The sequence below is a fragment of the Aplidium turbinatum genome, chromosome 4 (genome assembly GCF_918807975.1).
Source record: "Aplidium turbinatum chromosome 4, kaAplTurb1.1, whole genome shotgun sequence".
Classification (NCBI taxonomy): Eukaryota; Metazoa; Chordata; class Ascidiacea; order Aplousobranchia; family Polyclinidae; genus Aplidium; species Aplidium turbinatum.
This window is the reverse complement of record NC_137475.1, coordinates 30137011-30157459: the sequence shown is the minus strand read 5'-3', so window position 1 is coordinate 30157459 and position 20449 is coordinate 30137011. Positions and strand designations below refer to the sequence as shown.

Here is a 20449-nt window from a genome sequence, read left to right as displayed (position 1 = left end):
TCTCATTTTTAATTTCGAAGTGACAAATCGCTTTTAAAACAATGGGTTCGAGTTTATTGAGGGTTTTAAGCCATTATCCCAAAAACTATAGAACTGTGATTTACTGCCTAAATATAAATATTGAAAGTGCTAAAATACTGTTAATATACAACTACTAAATATGACCAGGGCCTCTGAGAGAAATTTTCACTAGGGGTACGAAGAGTTACTCCGGGCCCCCCTCTCACTTCGGGCCCCCTTTGTTTTGGGAAAAACGAGTGACTTTTGCTTAGGCGTATTGCACATCATACAACATTTTGCTGTTGATATCTGTGCGCAATAATAGTATCAGGCGGCAAAAAAACTATTATTTGGTGTTTTGTGTTGTGCATATCATATGATCTGTCCCTCGCCTGTTTGTGTATCTTGCATTGAATTCGTGTGTCAGTTGTTGATGGTGCTGTTGAGAGGTGTCGGTTGTAGGCCTACAACTTCAATATAAAATTTTCAAATTGATTTATTTATTACCGGTACTCTTAGATGTAGCCTATAATTATCTCTGATGAGGACAATATGTGGGGTCGAAAACGTTGGATTTAAGCTTAGTAGCTTTTTTTCTTGTTTTTTTGTGTGTGTTTGATCGAAAATGTTAAATCCGTTAACGTAACTGAGTGTTACATTTATCTGGTACAAGTCAAGCTCTCTACCAAGGCTCAAACATAACATCTTATTAAAGCATAAAGTATTTCGGGCCCTGTGCAAAATATGCTTTGCGGGCCCTAATGACAATGATCCAATTCAGTAGCGTAGCTAGGTATTTTGAAAGGGGAGGGGTTTTTGACGGCCGGCGGGCGAACGAGGGGCCTGGGGGCCTCTCCTAGAATTTTTTTGAAAAATTACTTTGAATTTGGTGCATTCTGAGAGGATGTTCAACAAAAATTTGTGTATGAATATTATATGTGATTTCCCTAACCACAAATATTTAGTAAAATAACCCGAAACACGAATTTCAAAATAAACAGGCTAATGTTTGTTTAGCCTAAACTCAAAAACTGAAATGGCACAGGTAAGAAAATTGTTATCACTATTTCTGCACTAAAAGTTAGACCAAAATCCTTTTCAGATTTCAACAATCAGCAAATGTTTGAACTAGGCCCAAAAACCTTTCCCTTAAATCAAATTGAAAACTTTCTGACTGTCTGCACTTTAGAACTTTGCTGTAAATTTTCTTCTGGTTAGCCTAGAATGACCAGCGAAACATGAATGGAATCGGGAAGTATAATTAAATTTATTCCAAATAAACATGCAATTGAAAGATTTGTAATATCCACGAATTTCCCCAACTGTGTAATTACGCATTAGAGATGTTTCCGTAAACCGCGAAATCCTTGCTCTCGATCACGATTTCCGTCGTTATGTTTAAAGTTGTTGCAGTTTTCAGCTGAAATTATTTTTTTGTAAAGTAGACGCAAGTAGCTATGAAGTGATTATCACCTAAAATATATATATTCAGAATTACAGAGTGGGTGAAGAAAAATATTTCGTGTTTATAAAAAAAATTCGTGTTTAGGAAAATCACTAATAATGCAAAATGGTGCTGTCCGGTGGCATAGCAAAAGGATAAGATCATGTTTTAATTGGCATTTTTCGGATTACTGCATTTTTTCAGTCAATTGCAGGCCCTCTAATTTGCGGGCCCTGAGCGATCGCACGGTTTGCACACCCCAAAGACCGGTACTGCTTCAAGAGTACGCCGTACCTTCCGTACCCCCTCTCATAGGCCTTGAATATGACCTGTCTACTCTTTCAGTGGCCGGCAAACTCCCTCAGAGTTTGTGGTAATTAGGGGAACAAAGATATCTTGAGTTCGGTGAATAGTCTTTAGACGGTATTTATTTATCTTTTTTTATCAAGCAAACCGCCTTTGAAGAAAGAAGTATGAAAAAGACTTTTTTGCTTTTCTTTGTCCTTGTTTTATGCTCGGAAATAGTAATACGTAAGTCAATACAACTAGAAGGCTACCGCTAATTTGCATTCATCGAATGCCCGCAGTTGCACAACAATCTAATCATAATTTATTACAGCATCTATTTCGCTATAAGCTACCAATAGCATCTTCTGCTTATTCAAAGTACAAGTAAAACATTGCAAGTATAAAGATTCGTATTATCTTTGCAACACCTTTGGTACAAACTACAAAGGCTATATACCTGAAAGATAAACAAAAATCTATTTTGCATAACTTAAATCAATTTATCCTTTTGTTATTTTCAATACAAAATAATAAACCAACTGACAGAGCATGTTTTACTAACTGTGTAGTGGTTATTTTAATGCATTGTTTGATTGAATATGTTTGTTTTAAACATGATGCTGTAAATTGGTGATTATATTTGAAGAAGCTGCCCCATAAGCAAGAAGAAGATTTGAAGAAGCATTAAAAGCATTTGAAGAAGCATAGGCTAGCCTACCTAATAGGCCCACAAGTAGCTTATAGGGTATTCCAATGAAGTAGTCTATACAGAACGTAAATGATAGCAACTTTAGGCTATTTTATTTTCAAATCATGGTATACAATTGTCATATGAGTTACAGCAATTGAAAAATTGAAACCCACCCATACGGTAGGCGATTAAAATCTACTCAATTCCCTTTCTATTCCTATACAGCGTGTCACTACAATGAAGGCGGTGATGATGACGATGATGACTATTATAGCCACAGAAGGCGTAAAAGACAAACAGGAAGCAAAGATGATGAAATCTCTCCCCTCACGATGTTCTTCACAAAGTGCATGACGGAAAATAGTAACTTTTCTTTCGACTGGTTTAGTGCCACTGAGTGGACTATAAGTGATTCCAATTGGTTTTACTATACAGAAAACAGCAATTGTGCAGGGTAAGTGATTTGTTGCAATAACTTGATAATAGCTCTTCCAACGCAGATGGAGCCGTAGTCTCGTGTTAGAATGTCGTAGGCTACCACTTGAATAAAATTATATCAGAGAGCTGATAAATTAATCCGACCTGTTTGCGAGGAGTCATTCAATTGCTTGGCGGACGAGGATTAGCTATATCCAGGAGAGGATTAGCTCACCGAGAATTTGAAGACTTTCCGGATGGACCGATTGAATATTTGAATGTGGGCCGGTTGAAATTTTGTATGTACGCCAACCGGGCAATCATTGTCTTTTACTGTGTAGGCTACCAAGAAAAAAGTTAGTTAAAATACACAATCGCATAATATAGGTTTATTTTGCCAAAGATAGCAATCTTTGTAGATATTGGAATCAAGAAGCATTTATTCGCATAGAAAAAGATTCTTTTTAAATGAAATAAACATCAAGCGTGGAGTACGCCAAAAATGTGTACTTTCTGCATGTTTTTTAAATTTATATACAGAAATGATTTTTCGACGCATTTGATGATGTAAAAAGGATAAAAATTTGGCTGTTAAAACGTAATAAATTCACTATTTAAAAAAATAGTTTTTGAAATGAGCATTAGAACTGTTTGTCGTATAGGATATAAATTTGGTTTTAAAAAAGTGGACCGCTTTAGTTTCTAAATTTCAGGGCCGATTCAGTTTGCTAATCCGACCCTGTCTATATCTTATCGCTTAGTCACCTTAGTGTTATACAGTAGATCAGTGGTTCCCAACCTTTTTGTCTTGGTGACCCCCTTTAAAAAATTTCGTAGATACCGCGACCCCCACTTATATTCTTTCCTAAATGCAAGTATAACTTACTATTAACAAATAATACAACAAAAGGCAGCACTAAAAATGTTTAACTTTCGCCGCACTTGCATCCCCGAGAACCAGCTTTACCATTTTTAACAAGCATGGCTTCACAAGTGTTTCCCCAATAGTGTGAGGTTTCTTTCCTTTGGCAATTTCCAGTGCGACTTCATAGGACGCCTGAATTACAGCCAGTTTTTCCTGATGAAAATTTCCAGAAGCGTCAAGCCGTAGCCGCTTGAGACCAGGTTCATGGCGTTTAAAGAATTTCTGCATCCTTTTTAGCATGTTGAGGGTGTTTGGTTTCTAAACGGCGTTTCAATTTTGATGGTTTCAATGATTCTGCGGTAAGAACAACGTTGCAGAGAACACACTGTGACTTCTCAACACCATTGGTCAATCAAGAAATAAAGCCAAGGTTAATGTACTCTTCAACGTATTTTTGTTTTTTCTCCATTGATCGATGCTCCCTTTAACTATTTTTTAGCAATCTCGAGTATTGACTGATCTCTGTTGTCTAATATACAAGGCTACTTCGTTAATAGAGTTTCAATTTACACTTTTACAGCGAATAGTCCTACACAGTATGCGTCCACTGTGATGTAATAAACGTAACTGTAGGACCTACAATCACGCTTATTACATCACAGTGGACGCATACCATACCGATGCAATAATGTTGTGCTACAAGCAATCCAAATGAAATGGCTAGCGGACCGGTACCTCGTCCTACTCACATTCACTTTTGTTGTTGCACGAGCAACAGCTTCGCGACCCCCTATAAAATGCTCTGCGACCCCCTGGTTGGGAACCACTGCAGTAGATTATATTTCTAAAACTATGCGTTTTTAATAACTTAAATTTTGCTATTTAGTAAATATTAAATTTTGTAGGTATAGCCTAACTTTTGTCAGAGTTCCTATTTTACTGCACCACAATAGTCTAGTAAACACAACACTAGAAGTGTTTTTATATGAAAACCTGCTTGAGAAGTTGTATCATGATAGCCAGCTTTGCAGCAGAGCTTTGCCTTTGCTAAATTTTGTTTAAAACTTTCAAAATCATGACGATATTTTGAATGGAAATAAATGGAAGCTAGAAATGACCTACTTTAGTTTTTATGACGTCCAGTGATAACAATCGTCATTTTTACTTTTTAGGGAAGAAGCGTACAATGAAACAACTTGCTGGATGTCCAGAGTGGATACGTTTGTGGACGAGCAGTTAACTGAAACAATTAAACGGTGCATTGAAATGTACTCGGAAGAAAAAGGAGTTACAAAAAACAGTACTGTAGAAACAATAGGTTTGTAGTTTTAAAAATCTAAACATCTGCATTGAAAAACATACTTAAAGGGCGGGGAAATCCAAATTAACTTTTTGCGAGTTTTTTGTTTCAGCGTGATGTCATTGTGTACAACATGCGTTTTAGCAAAAAAAAACTCTAATTTTGTTGCCCTCGTCTCGCTAAGGCCGCTTTTGTTTGATACCCGTTTGCGAGGTCTCGCGCGCATCAAGCTGTGATTCTGTTCGCTGTGACGTCACAAGGTACATATAGTTGTGGCCAAAAGTTTAAGACCAGACTTGATTTATGACGATTTTTGCATTACTTCAAAATACTGCATCATATATTGTTTCAGTTGCATCATCTTATATCTGATGCAGTATTTTGAAGTAATGCAAAAGTCGTCATAAATCAAGTCTGGTCTTAAACTTTTGGCCACAACTATATGTACCTTGTGACGTCACAGCGAACAGAATCACAGCTTGATGCGCAACGAGACCTCGCAAACGGGTATCAAACAAAAGCGGCCTTAGCGAGACGAGGGCAACAAAATTTGGATTTTTTTATTGCTAAAACGCATGTTGTACACAAAGACATCACACTGAAACAAAAAACTCGCAAAGTTAATTTGGGTTTCCCCGCCCTGTAATTTGAAGTTAAATTCAAACAAAACAGATAAAAAAAAAATTGTAAAGGGGGCAAAAGCAACTATTTGGGAGCAAACATTTTAATGTTTAAAATAAGGATTTTGTTGAAAAATATAGCCACTGAATGCAGCTAAACATTTATGAAACGTCATTCAACATATAATACGATGCCATTGAAACGTTGTGATAATATGAAGCATGAATTTCTTTGAGGAAAGATAACATTTTGAGAGTGCGATTGCTCCTCAAAGCCCCCCGTGGCTACGTCCCTATTGTGAAGGTTAATTTAACTTGTCATCGTGTTTTTAAAACTATTTGATTAATTCGATTTATTAATGCTCAAATTACTATATCAAATATTGCAGAAATGAAACAAAAAATATCCAAGTTTGAATTGTGTTTTGTCTATTCTTACTTACAATCATTAATTACGGTTTATCCCACTCTTCATGTCGTATTTACTCTTTTGCAAGTCTTCACAAACTGTAAGCTGTCTTTGAATGTAAACCGCACAAAAAATGACCAAAAACTTTATAAACCGCGATTTACAATCTAGTAATTTGCTTACTGTCATTATTTACTTCACATAATGCCAAACTTTGCAGTTTACGGTACTGACAATGCAGTTTCAAGAAAGAAAAGACAAGCTTCTCCGGGAGGTGGTGGAGGTGGAGGAAGAGGAGGAAGCAATGGTGAAAGAGGAGGAGGAAAAGGAAGAAGGGGTGGAGGAGGCGGAGGAAGCAATAATGAAGGGGGTAGAGATGGTGGAGGAGGCGGAGGTGGTGGAGGAGGCGACAGTGGAGGAGGAAGAGAAGGAGGAGGCGGAAATGATGGTATGCTTCCTCCACCGCTTCCACCACCTCGACCACGACAACCTCCTCGCAATTCAGAATGCCCCCAGATATCTCGCAACTATAGAAGAGAATTAAGAAGACTTATTCCACTGGGATACAGGCCTCCTCGACCACGTTCAAGGCCAAGGCGCGACATCAGCACTGAAAATCTATTCAACATTGACAGCGTTGTAGATTTTGTTGAAAACTTTACTGTTTGCACGTAAGTGACCTAGCTAGGGATGACCAAGCTCAGTTAATCGTGCTTTTTGAAATGTAACTGATAATTGTCAGCTTTTGTCGACTGTAAATGTCGAGATAAAAATTAGTTTCAAAATCATAGAATAAATAGACGAATGATGTGCAACTTTTTTAATCTTAAAACCAAATATATTTTACGGTATTAGACCGCGTTGTAGATCTTCATTAAACATCAAAGTTCTCCATCTGTGGCTAGTATAAAACTAATTGGACCATACTTTATTCCTAATCGTACAAATGTAATAGCCTAATACAGAAGACCAATCATTCTAAAAGTTTTATGACTAACTTCGGTAAACCAATAAAAAAAAAATTCACAATCAATTCTCTTACAATCAGATTGATATATCTGAAAAGATCTCTTCACATATCTTGGTGATTTCAGTTTTGACAGAAAAGTTGTTTTACAGGTGTTAAAAATTGTGGTGCAATTGCGTAGCCTACATCAGGGTTACTCAACTAATGTTAACAAAGGTCCAGTTTGACAAGTTGAATGTTTTTAGAGGTCTGGTGAATAAGTTTTTTTATACGCAACCATGAAAGCTAAACTATCAGTGTCTTCGCCCCACAGCTACTAAAATAATCACAGAAAAAATTGCTTCCTCCCAGTAGAAATTTGTTAAACAGGCCCTGAAACGTGGCAATGAGGTTATTCTTCCAGAAGCCCAAGGTCCATCATCAACACTCAGAAGGTCCGGATTCGGACCGCAGTCCGCTAGTTGAGTAGCCCTGGAGTACATAGAGAAAAAAAGTGGGCTGTTGAGGCTACGTGAAACTGTAACTATAATAGTCTATTGTAGACTGCATGAGCAACAAACTCTTTGTTTCTTTTCATATTGTACAGCGAATGTGAAAGATACACTGAAGAAGAGCCGGTCGAATGTTATACTAACAGACTGGATCAGCTAACACGCTTTGGGTCTCCATTTAAGTCGATCATCCAGCGAGTGAACGCCAGATATGCCAGTGGTAAGTGTGTTTGGCTTGAACGAAGGGTTCAAGGCGATGTTTTATCATTTTGTAGGTGCTTTGAAGGTTTAGAATTGGTGGTAACTTTTTTAAATATTGTTGACATATTATTTAAATTTTGTAAATGGAAGTTGTCGAGGTGGTGGTGTTTCAAACATTTGGTAATCTTAAAGTAGCGTATTGTATTTTTTTCGATCTTTCTTTTGTGGTTGGACTCAGGGCCGTGTCAGCACCATCTCGTCCCCCCTCCCCGAAGTCCACTAGTGGGCCCCTATGTTTAGTGATTGCTTTTATAAACAATACCAGAAAGCGTTTAGAGCGAAAACTCTTTCAATGCGGGAAAAACATTTACATTCATCACTGAGCAAAGAGTAAACAACTTTTAAGATTTTATAGAAAACAAAATAATTAATAGGCCATTCCGACAATGCAGATGAGGATCTAGAAAAAAGTAGGGAAAGGAACAGAGTTTTAACAAAGTAAAATTTATAACATGAATGAACAACGCAATGCAAAACTTAATGTCCAAATAAATGAAACAAAAAGGGAATGTGGGGGCTTGCCCCCCAGAAAATTTTGACAAATATAATTTTGTTTTGGTCACATTTTAGGCATTTTTAGGAGCAATATAGAAGTTTTGTATAAAATTTAAGGTAGCCTACCATTTCAAATTTTTTTATTTACAACCACAGAAGGATTTCAATATTAAAAGTTCGTATAGCCTAGTGTGTTGTAGCCATTTCAGCAGGTTAGAACTTCGAAAATTTTACCTGAGGTGTACCCACCTTCACAGATAACATTTTCACTTCATAACCTATTTCGATTCATATTGAAATTTATCAATTTAATTATGATTAATTAACTGGGCTATTTAAGTGAGCAGTGTTTACTTCGAAATATTGCATCATTTTGTTAGTTTTTTTTAGACACAAAACACATTTCACTCCTTTAATTCCCAACTATGCTTACCCAATATCGCTGAGATGAACAAAATGTGGTTAAACGAGCGAAAACAATTTACAAAATGGTAAAAAAATTGTAAAATTTCAAGCCGAAAAACGCAGCACCAACTAAATATGAGTAGGCCTCTAGTTAGAGATATACGCTCCGAGCCGGGGGTTTGAAAAACAGTAAATACGGCTTTGCATGGTTTAATTAGATATTGATTATATCGAGCTTTTGTAGTATTTTTATCTTTTAAACAGTCAAAAAACATTAAACAGACTAAAATGAATGGACCCTTAATCAGCTGTGGGCCCTCCCGCCGGGGGTACGGCAGGCGGTTAACGCGGCCCTGGTTGAACTATTCTTTGTAGCCTATACGACGTCGATTTTACTCGTCCTAAAACTTTCAGCGTTAAGCTGGAGGGTGCTGGAACTTTTGTTTTTTTTCTTCGTTTTCTGGGGCTGAAGGTTTATCCATTTACCACCCCAGAGATGCCCTGATGTGTCTCTATTTGTTGTAATTAGCCTGATTTTTGTTCAGTTTCTTGGACTCACCACAAGAAGGTTGACAACATAAGCCCCTTTATATATTTAATTCCATGAAAAAACTTTATTTAGGCTACATCTCTTTTCGAATGAAGTAATCTTTGTGAAAACATTTGTTTCGTTTCAATAATAAAACAATTTCATTTCGTTGTGAATTCGAAATGAACAAGCACATATAAACGAACAATGGTCCGCAAAATTGAAAAATGGGCAGGTGACTATCATTGCTGCAGGTTGAAGAATTATTATTTATTGCAGCTGAAATATGTTCAGCACAACACTATTCGAAAGCTTTTCGCAACGAAAGTCATTTCTCTGCCAAAATTATTTCTTTTTAGTTTTATTAACAGTTAGTTTGTTAGTGAATAGAGAAAACAAATCAATAGCTTTATTTTCCTAAAAGTCTGAACCTTAAAACATTTGACCAGACTAACACTCACAATAGTATTTCAATAAAATATGATTTAATTTATGTTATGTAATTTATTATTGATTGATTTGTTTTCTTAGTGATTACTTTCTGTATTAGGTAGATCGCCCATTTGAGGATGTGTCATAGTACCAGATCGTCTTTTCCGGTTAGTTTTTCCCACTTTAGTGAATAAATGCGTGTTTTTTTACTTTTTAAACCGTTTTCCTTTACCGAAATAAGAAACCACAACATGTGATAAGCCATAGACGTTGAAAACTTTCTGCGGGTTTCTGCAATATCAATTCCTGCCTTCAAATTGTTTGTGATATTTCAAAACTTTTATTCTAAAAATAAAAGTTTTTCTGCCGATTTGAGAAATGTTATGTGTTTTAAGATCATTTAGTAAAGAAATGCTTGACATGTTTTTGTTTTGGCCGATACCGCTTGTTATAAAAAGAACACAAATACTTTTTTTTACTTAGTGATATATAAATTCTTATCATCAAATGTAGTTATTACTTTCTAAAACCTCTACAGCCTGTTTCACCCTAAAAGGGAGATCATCAGAAGGTCCTGAAAAATATGCAAAAACAGTAAATCGGTAATATATCAAAAGATATTAAACATTATAACCTTAATTTTATCTGCAAAAAAAACCAGAATTTCAAAGGACTACCTCCATCGGATGCCACAAAAGCCTCAATTGAGACGTTCAAATGGAAACCAACCAGATTTAATTACAGCATTTGTGACGTCATAGATAAGCAAGATGCGATAACCGTAGTACCGGTAACCTGTAGAAATCAAATTAAATTTATGTTATTTTGAAGTACCCGTACTGTATTTGAGTTCAAATTTGTTGCGATAACGACATAGTTCAGAACGTTTGTTCAGAAAGTGGCTACAATAGGCCTTTAGAATGGCCAGCTTTTCAGCAAGACAAAGGCCACAATTGTTGCAGCCACCTCCACTGTAAGGCCGAGCATGCTGTGGATGGACCATGATATTTTAAGATCAATGAGCTTATCCCTCAGGTCCCAAACCGCCTTAAATAGTTCTGTGGTATTTCGTTTAGACCTATCCATGAAGGAAAATTTGTGGTTGGAGAAACGTTTTTTAAAAGTCGTTTTGCAACAACCAATGTAAGTTGAAACCTTAAGGCTGTTATCAATGGTGGTTTTGTAAATAACGGCCTTCTGCAAGCATTGCCCATTCAAAAGGCAATATGATTTCACCCTACAAATGCAACCAAGCTGATATAGTTCATTTGCAGCCTGCATTATTGATTTATTGTGGGTGGATATGATGCTTGCAACATTCGGAGTGCAACTATAGCTTAGCTTAAGAGTATTACGGTTGAATATCTTATGCATTATATCATATGCAACCTATGATGGGGCGGAAAGTGGATAGAAACGAGTCTGAAATTCCTTACCAATGTTGCTATCAACCTGTAGCCTAAGCTAAAAGGAAGATTAAACCATAAAACCACCATTTTTATATTTATCATAAATATTGCTGAAAAAACTGAAAACTATTTTCACTCTATATGTTTTTTATGTCAACGTTTTGAGCATAACAATACTCGCAAGAAAGTTTGAAGTTTTGTTGCAGTTAGCCTGATTATCGTCAGCCTCATAGCATAAGTGCCTCCTATATTTTCTTCAAGTTGAAATAAACGTGTAACTCAGCATTTACAACCATGCAGAATCACATAGCTTTTCTTCTTTACTCATTATCCAATCAGAAAATCCGCTACATATCAAAAGCGATAACTGCCCAACTCAGGTGTGTGATTTAGGCATTTACACAATGAGTTTTGTCGTTATTTTTCAGTTTGGAGAAAATATGAGTAAGGCGCTTGTGCTATGAGGCTGACTTTATATTATCATTGTGATAAATCAACGTCGTAGGTGCTATGACAATGGAGAAAGGCACCAGGAAATGTTTCTGCCCCAAGCAGATACTTCTACCAAAGTGTGTGTTGTCACGTTTAGTTGTTTCCAGTCTATAAGTTTTCCTCAGACAGCCAAATTTGTCACTTTTGCATTGATTGAAACGTCTGCAGAGGTTGAATCAATGTAAATGTGATGGTTTTTGCTCTCTGAGTTGTATTATGGCGTAGGCTATGGTGTCTCTCATACAATCATTTACACAAGTTGTATGCTACTGTTTTTGCTTTTTGTTTTGGATGGAAAAGAAATAAAAGCTTGGTGATGCAATGGAATGTGCCCTCAAGCATCGTGTTTTAAAAACATTTGTCCATTCAGCGGCATCTAGTGGATGCACATCAACCGAAAGCTTTACTTTGATTGACAATACAATGATTTTTGACAAAGACTTTTACTATGATTGACAAAAACAATCAATAGTTTATTAGGCCTATTATTACGCAAAATATCTCTGAAGACAATTTATTATCATCCAATAAATCAGGAAAAGAAAAATGCACTGTCTCTCTCTCCTTGTTGATTTTTGAATGACGAAATGTGTGCTAATTCCAAAAAGGTTAAGCAGCTTATTAAGCTGTGCAACAACTATGGTCTTCAACAGATTACTTAGTCCAGAGGTTTCCAAACTGTGTGTCACGAAAGCTTGGAAGGTTATGTGAATGTTCCAACCGTAAACCTGCGAAGTATCAAATTAGTTTAGAAGAGAGCATATTTGCTTTCGTATAAATTGCCAACTAGTAACTGCGTAAAACGCTTGATTATCAAACTACTCCAACCATTTAATTTTGAACATGACACTATAATCAGGATCAAGGCTATAAATGCACAAAGTCATAAGTAAATGAATTTTCTGGCATACATTGATTACATGACAACTAACTTTAAGTAACTTCAATCATCTTTAGTTTTGCAATGCAACAGCTTCGATCAAAAAGTTAGTGAAAAGCAATATTTAAAAAAAACGGTGACTTTTTAAGTCAGTGTGCAGGTCATTCCGAAATTTTATGGTGTGCCGTAGTCCAAAAAAGTTTGAAAATTACTGACTTAGTCTACATAAAGAAAAAGGCGATTCTAAAAACTTACTTTTTGTTCTCTTTGTGCAGGAGGAGATATTGTTGGACAATGTTTGACAGAAACAACATCGTGGACTGAGTGGTTTAACATCGACAACCCATTGTATGCCGTAGGGGACGTGGAATCTTTAGAACTGATAAGGAATAGATATCCGAGACAAGTTTGTTCCAGTCCTTCAGGCATACAAGCACAATTGAGTGACACCATGCAATCTTACGGACAAGGAAACAACACATTAGAGATTACACCTTCTTTGGGGCTGATTTGTCGAAACAGCGAACAAGACAATGATCAGCCATGTCAAAATTACAGAGTGAGATTTTGCTGTCAAGGTGAAACATTGTTCTTTTTTTAAATTTTGACACCTATCGTGCTTTGTCATGTTTTGATTATATCATGTTGGCCAGTATTCGACACGTAGTTTTGTAGTAGCCTGCGTACATTAGATAGGGCTAGTTTAATCGTGTACATTTTCGAGTTTTGTGTCATTCGCCTAAGCTACTCTGGTACTGTACTTGTGATAGCAAAATGAATTAGCTGGAAAAACACCCAGGGCTGGATTTAGAGAAAGACAGGCCCTACGCTATTGTCCATCTGGCCCTAACCTCCATCCTAACAGCCATTGAGACGAGTATTTCAAACATCCACTGATACCATAGTGAATTATTAGTGATGGAAAAATATGCACGCAAGCAGAGAAGTTACCAGCACAGAATTTCGGGACGGGGGGGGGGGAATAAGAATTATTGCATATTTCGGTAGGGGGTCTGGGAGACCTCCCCAGAAAATTTTAAAGAAAATGTCTTAAAGTCGTGCATTCTGGGAGTACTTTCAGCCCAAATCAATAGTAAAACTTTGTCAAATGATGCTGCAACAGAGGGTAAAAAGTTTATTTAAGTTACGTAAAACCAAAACAACTGTTTTGTTCATTGGCGTCATTACGAGACTTGACTGACACTCAATCAATCAATGGTTTATTTGCCAGGAGCAGTACATGGTCGAAATATGCAAGTTGTATATACAATGCTAAAGTGGCACAAGTTCCCATACTGACAGGGAGACAACGAAACGAACATCGATCCACTAGTCAATTGCCACCATATAGAAATGATAATTTTGTCATTTCATGCAAAAAAATGTAACTGACACTGATAGTAGGCTATATCAATATCTATTGGCCAATAGGCTAACTTAAAGTCTGTTACGTCTGTTAGTCAGTGCATAGGCTACATAAAAATATTTGGGGGGCGGAAGGGATTGAAATTAACTATTTGAAGATAGCTAAAGTTTGTAATTTGATTGTAAACATTTATGAAATATTAGGCTACTACTAAATATTAGGTTACGTACCTAAATCTTCCTAAATCTTAAGGGCCTACGCTTCAACCTTTCTAGTCTAATGGTAAATCCAGCACTGGGTGCACCATTTGGGTTGGTATTTAATATCAACTTTAAAGGGATACCGTACTAAAGGAAAAACCTGACTTGGCGATTTTCCACGTTCTTTGTGTTTAACTTGCTACCATAAAACGATTTTCAATAAAATTTTGCCCCGTTGCGGTCTGATCAGCATTCCGCGCGTACTTTTGTCAGAGCTTTCAAAACCAGAATGGGCCTGAGCAGCGAAGCGTGCGACTGTACAGTCTACGTCACAAAAGACGAGCAATCAGCTGATCACGCAACAGTTGTTACTGCCGGCGATTTAACTGTAGGCTGTGTATGTATGTACATCAAAACATCAGATTTCAACATCAAAACATCAAACAGTTTGCTCAAAACCTCAGATCTGATGTTAAAACATCAGATGTGGTAACGTGGCTTTTGTTATTGCTGTCTTTTGTGACGTATTCTCGAGCAGTGTTTCCACTTTTTGGTCATTTTGAAAAAAATGAAAATAAATGAAACATTGGACTTTAGGCCTTGCCGGCGCCATTGAAAACAAATTTTTTTCGGTAATTTTTTTTGAAATGTATTCTTGAATGTTCAGTTTACGCATTTTAATGCTTAATTCTCGTTTGAAAATTTCATTTAGTATGCCTTTAAGTTTGAAGCTATGGTTAAACCATATTTACTTTACGTTTTCAGATTACATTGGTGAGTGTCCATTACGAAACGGATGGACGCCTTTCTTTAACTCGGGAATGCCAAGTCGTTTTGGAGAGTTTGAGCTGTTTACAACACATAAAAATCTTTATCAGAGAAGAATATGCAATGCTCCCACAGCTGTCGGTGCAAGACTTCTATCAAACCAGACTTATCAAACTGGAGGGGAAAATGTTGTATTTGAGCTTACACAAGGATTGGCTTGCTTTTCACAACTGCAGGCTGATGGGCAGTGCAGCGATTATAAAGTCCGATATTGTTGTCCACGTAAGCGGTCTTAATTTTCTTTTTTCACGGGTTTCAACTAATTGAAACCCGTTATATCGTACATACCTTGTCAACGACCCTTTAGTGCAGTGGTTCTCAACAGGGGGTCCGCGGACCCCAAGGGGTCCGTGAAGCGATTTCAGGGGGTCCGCGAAAGTTTTCGAGTTTTTAGCATGATTGATAAATTACGAAATTTAAAAATTGTTTGTTTAAATTTAAAAAAGTTTTATTTATGTGCTTATTTATGTATTAGCCTACAGTGATTCTCAAACTGTAATTCGCAACACACTGGTGCGTCGTTTAAAATTGCAAAGGACTTTGCACAAAGGTTTGGTTTCTTTACTAAAAAATATCATATAAATGACTTAAACCTTTTAATGAGGCAATGTTAAACTTAATTCTTTTGAAACAGTAGATTGTTAATCAATGATTATCTTAGAAATGCAAATGTTGTTCAGCAGTCTATCACCACTCACAGTTTTGCAATGACTGTGATTATAACAAATTAATATTGATTGCAAATGAAAAAATAGAAAAACTTTTTGTACGGTAACGGTCGCAAGCATTCTGTTAAGTTTTGATAAAATGTATAGAAAAACATTCAATGAGCATATAGATTACTGATGTTTGATCCTGTGTGCCAACATATAGCTCAACATTTTGTCAATCTCATCAATCGTCAAGTGCGTTGCAAATTCAGAAACTTCTTCTAAGTGTGCTTCGAAACTTATGTAACATATGATTCCATAAGGAGACGCGAAATACCAAAGTTTCAAATAGAAATTTTTAGGGGTCCGCGACCGCTTCGAAGGCACCAAAAGAGGTCCACCAAGACAAAAAGGTTGAGAACCACTGCTTAGTTAAATGCAGGCTTAAGTTTATTTTGCATTTGGCCAAGGTCAAGCGTAGAAAATAGATTTGCTTGTTGTGTTAAAGCTGGCGCATGGCGAAACAAGCTATTTTTTAAGAAGGCTACTGGTCTCGGAAATTCTTAAACAGATTCAAAAAGCAATTTAAAAAAACTTGAAAAATGCTTTCATATATTTCTCTGCAAGTTTATGTTATTATACGACAGGGGTTCTTAAACTTTTTTTTTAACTCGGACCCCTTAATAAAAATTTGGTTTGCGTTGACCCCCTTTGTGGCCTGGTCCGAGAAACTTTTTGATCTGCATGAACTGGACATAACGCAATAAAATTAAAATAAAATAGTAACAAAATTTATGTTTTATTGAATTTAAGAAATAGTGAATGCAGATTGTTTTTCAATTTCTTTGATTTAATTTCATTAATGTAAAGAATACTGCTGTTTGTCTTCAACAAGAACATGAAATTGTGGCTTTGTGTTTGATAGGGCTGATAGGATAGTTTTTTTGAACTTAATCTTTTTTCTTTTAAAAATGTATTCCATTTTCGAAATTATACACTAAGATTTCCATTGGGCCTTCATGAACCCCCTAAAACTAGTCCGCGTACCCCTTGGGGGTCCACGGACCCCAGTTTAAGAACCCTGTTATACGAGGACTAAGATCTGGACTAATATTGCGTCGAAATGAAACTTGATTTTGTTTACAAAAGTAGGCTACCTACCAATTAACTCTGTTAAATCAGAACTCACCGCAAGCAAGCCAAATTGATCCGAATTTATTGCGAATCGGTCCACTGGTTGTGTATATTCACGCCCAATTAAAAAGTTCTTTGGCGGAATTTATAGAGCACTGGTGGCTAGGCCAGACCGATAACCTAAACATTGGTCTTCAACGATGCCAAATCTTACCATGTTTGGTTGCCAACACATACAAATAGGACAGGAAAAATACAACAATACAACATGGTTGAGCATTATAACAATATATTTTACATATTTACAAATAGTTTCGAAGGTTTTCGGCTTAACTGAAGCCCTCATCAGGAATCTGAAAATATCTTTAAAAATGCAATAAATCTCAACTTCCTGACGGTCTTAACAACTTCTTGCCTGTCTATGGTACAAGAAAGAAGACTCTCTCCGGAAATTACTGTACAGTATATCACAGTGTATAAATGATTGTGTTTTTTTTAACAGCTGTAGTCGGAAAGTGTTCTCGTGGACATCAGTGGTCTAGATGGTTTGATTCTGTGGAACAGAGCGGAGATGATGAGTCGTTGATGAGGATACAGCAGACAGGTCGTTTAAAGTGTGTAGGCAAACCAAGTGCAATTGAAGCACAACTTGCGAAGACCAGAAGACCTTACATCGAAGGAGGAGACGATTTGGTCTTCATCACGCCAGAACTTGGTTTGTTCTGCTTAAATTATCAGCAATCCAGTGGAAGATGCAGAAACTATAGAGTTAGATTTTGCTGTGAAAAACCCCCTCGAAAACAACCTCCGTCCCCCCCACCACTACCCAACGGTGAAAATATGCCTCCACCGCCGCCGCCGCCAAGCGGTGAAAGCCAAAACCAAAGTAATGGAGGAAACTTTCGTCCTCAACGACCTGTTGGTAGTAGACCTACGCGTACACCATTTGGACAAAATCGATTTTCACAGCGGCCAGGTGGCTCCAGACCACCAAGAAGAGGAAGACCTGGATGAAGCATTCTTAGTCTTCATTGAATAATATTAAAGTGATAGCATACAGGACAAACGCTACTCAAGGAAGAAACTATTGTACAATTTTTTAAAGTTCAGTCGATCTTTTGCGCCGTTTTTTCACATTTTATTGAATAACAACTAGTTGTTAATTTTTTATTCCTAGCTGCTTGAGCAGCAGATATACCATTAAACTTCGTGTTTGCAACTGCAAATGTGTTAGTTTAATTCTGCACATAATTATATTTTGGACTTAAATCGCTTTGCAAAATTGTTGGAGTCTTTTAAAATGTTCTTCATTTTGTCCAATGCAAGAACAAATAAGTCACAAGAGAAAACTTAATATAACGTACAAATAAATCAATTGATTATTTCTGTCTTTACTATTATTAGAAGAAGAGAACGTAGCCTACAAAGTTGGCTACAATTTAGCAGACCATGCAACGTCACAGATCTCCCTTTTATAGCCAAACTAGGGTGATGAAACTGTTTATTGCCAGGCAGATAACAAAAATGTGTTTTGGCCTTATTGGCTACTAGCCCAGTCATACCTAACCGTTTGTCTTTCGTTCTAAGTTAGTAAAATTAGCTGTAGCCTTAATAGCATTTTTCGAATTGCAATTTTGGCATTTATCTTTGCAGCTTAAAATAATTAATCTTCTTGATAAATGAAATTTTCTCCTAGAAGATAGAGTTCAGGGGCTGGAATCTTGGAGAAACTACAATATATTCTTAAAATATAGTACTTTTTCTAAGAAGATGTAGAGCCCGAGATCTCATTGGTACTGGCCCAAATTTTCCTGTCAACGGCCTTGCCTATTTTTATTTTCTTCTGACATTTGTCATCACATATTCCTCGCCCAGCTTCATTAAAATGTCTCAAAAACAAAACCAATTTTCTTGTAATTCCAACCAGTACAATTTTCATACTCCAATTTTCTTTACACCATCAAACATAAAGAAGACGACCGTTCGATCACAATCTAAAAAATCGTGTCTTTTTTGGTAAACTTTGTTGTTTCTCCATCAATTCCATCTATCGGTGTTGTGGCTACAGAGAAGACAAGTGACTGAGACGTATCAGCATCATCTGCCGCCCTTAGGCACATGCAGGGCCGGATTAACCATTAGGCTAATAAGGCTATAGCCTTAGGCCCTAGAAAAATTCGGCCCTCAGTTTTTGTGAGGCTGATAGTGATACAGATCCAGTACATTACAGTTTTTGCTTAAAAACGAATGACTGAGTTGAGTCAATGCATATGAAGAGCCCATTTCCAAAACCACGTAGGCGCAACTTTTACCGAAATTGAGTTTAGAGCAGGGCTTTTCAACCTTGGGGTCGAGAGCCGTTTATCGGAGGTTTGCGAGGCGCTTGAAATTCCAGTGTATTGTTTTCACTTCTTTTTTGCCAGAAAAGATTAAAAACTGTGTTTTTTTCGCAATCGCCCATTCCTCCACTTGAGGTTATTATATCGTTTAAGCTTTCAGACGTTGCAAAGGCTTTAACTCAGGGGCTCCCAACCTGTGGTACGCGTACCATTAGTGGTACGCGAAGGTTTTTCAGGTGGTACGCGGGTAGCTTCCGTTTTTTTTTTTACAAAAACGTGGATTAACAACTTTATATTTTGTTTATCCTAGTTTGTTTACAAAAAAAAATTCCCGAAGCATATTCTTATTGTTACGTCACTATATTCCTGTTGTTTTGCATCATTACGATCTTCAAAATACAGGTCATGTCAATTGTCAACAAGGAGCATAGTAGTTGCTTTGAAAAGTCGTACAATACTGTTGAATAGTGGGCGTTAATTATGTCAAATGATTGCTTTTGATAGGTAGGGGAGAGTGGGGTTAGTTGGAAGGCGGGGTTAGTTGAAAAATTGTCATTTTTTTAAATCTCGATGACTTTTTTAAATATTTAAAGCCACCATGTGATGTAGTTTATAAAAACACATAATTCATGTTAGTTTCGATTTGTTGAGTCAAGTTATGCCTGTTTAGCAGACAATTTTGTATTTTCTTACTTTCGAAGTAAAATTTTTGTCGTTTTAACCCTTAAACGCCTATGTGGGTCTCTAGTGACCCGAGCTGTCTTTGCTTTCCCAATATCTTTTGGGACATCTAGCCATATTCTGTGTGACTTCCAGTATTCTCAAAGCATTTATTCTTCTCCCATTTCACATTAATAATTTTAAAAATATTCCACTGGTAAAATAGTTACTGCTGTTTTAGAAGAAAAAACTTATAGGGTCTCTAGAGACCCATGTTAGGTAATAGTGCAACTTTTTTTTAATAACAGTTTATTTTGCCAGCAGTAACTCTTTAAAGTAGGCTACCACAAACATTAAACTTAATTCGTATAATAAATAAACCATAAAGCAACTTCCTATCTTTTCAATTATTGGTGAAAGTTTTGTATGGTTGAAAATAGGCGAGAACTTCCCGTTGAATTTGCAACAAGAAAGACGAAAAGGGTTGGATCAAACTTGTTTGGCTTTAGTGACAGGCAAACGTTAGTATCGTATGTGCCAAGGAAAAACAAAGTTGAAGTTTTACAATCAACTATGCATAATGATAGTCAGAGCCGGATTTAGCTGATGGGGGGCCCAGGGCACTTTTAGATCGGGGGGCCCCCGCGCAAAAAACACCTTTTCGTCCACAATAGCATTAATCCAGCACTGCACTGCACAGCATTTTGAAGAAACTTCAAAGGCTGAAAGAAAAAAAAATAATGATAACATAAAATCACATTTTTTCCACGTAGGGGGTACCTTCAAAAGTGGGGGGGGGGGCGAAGCATCTGCACCCTCTGCTCCCCTAAATCCAGGCCTGATGATAGCAAAGTTGATGCAGATAAAGGTTTTCCTG

General features: G+C 36.8%; 1 protein-coding gene across 2 annotated transcripts; it reads left to right on the top strand.

The window, feature by feature from the left end:
* The first annotated feature begins 1603 nt into the window (after nt 1-1603).
* Nucleotides 1604-17928, top strand: LOC145769360 (uncharacterized). 2 transcript variants are annotated; one of them, XM_082580974.1, is made up of 8 exons: nt 1604-1975; nt 2649-2877; nt 4878-5023; nt 6276-6705; nt 7588-7712; nt 12671-12973; nt 14727-15011; nt 17076-17928. In XM_082580974.1, exons 1-8 carry the CDS (start codon nt 1918-1920, stop codon nt 17585-17587), a joined length of 2088 nt encoding a protein of 695 aa, XP_082437100.1. In that variant the 5' UTR covers nt 1604-1917; the 3' UTR covers nt 17588-17928. The 2 variants fall into 2 exon arrangements, with proteins under 2 accessions (XP_082437100.1, XP_082437101.1); XM_082580975.1 differs by lacking the exon at nt 1604-1975 and adding an exon at nt 2367-2506.
* The last annotated feature ends 2521 nt before the right edge of the window (nt 17929-20449 follow it).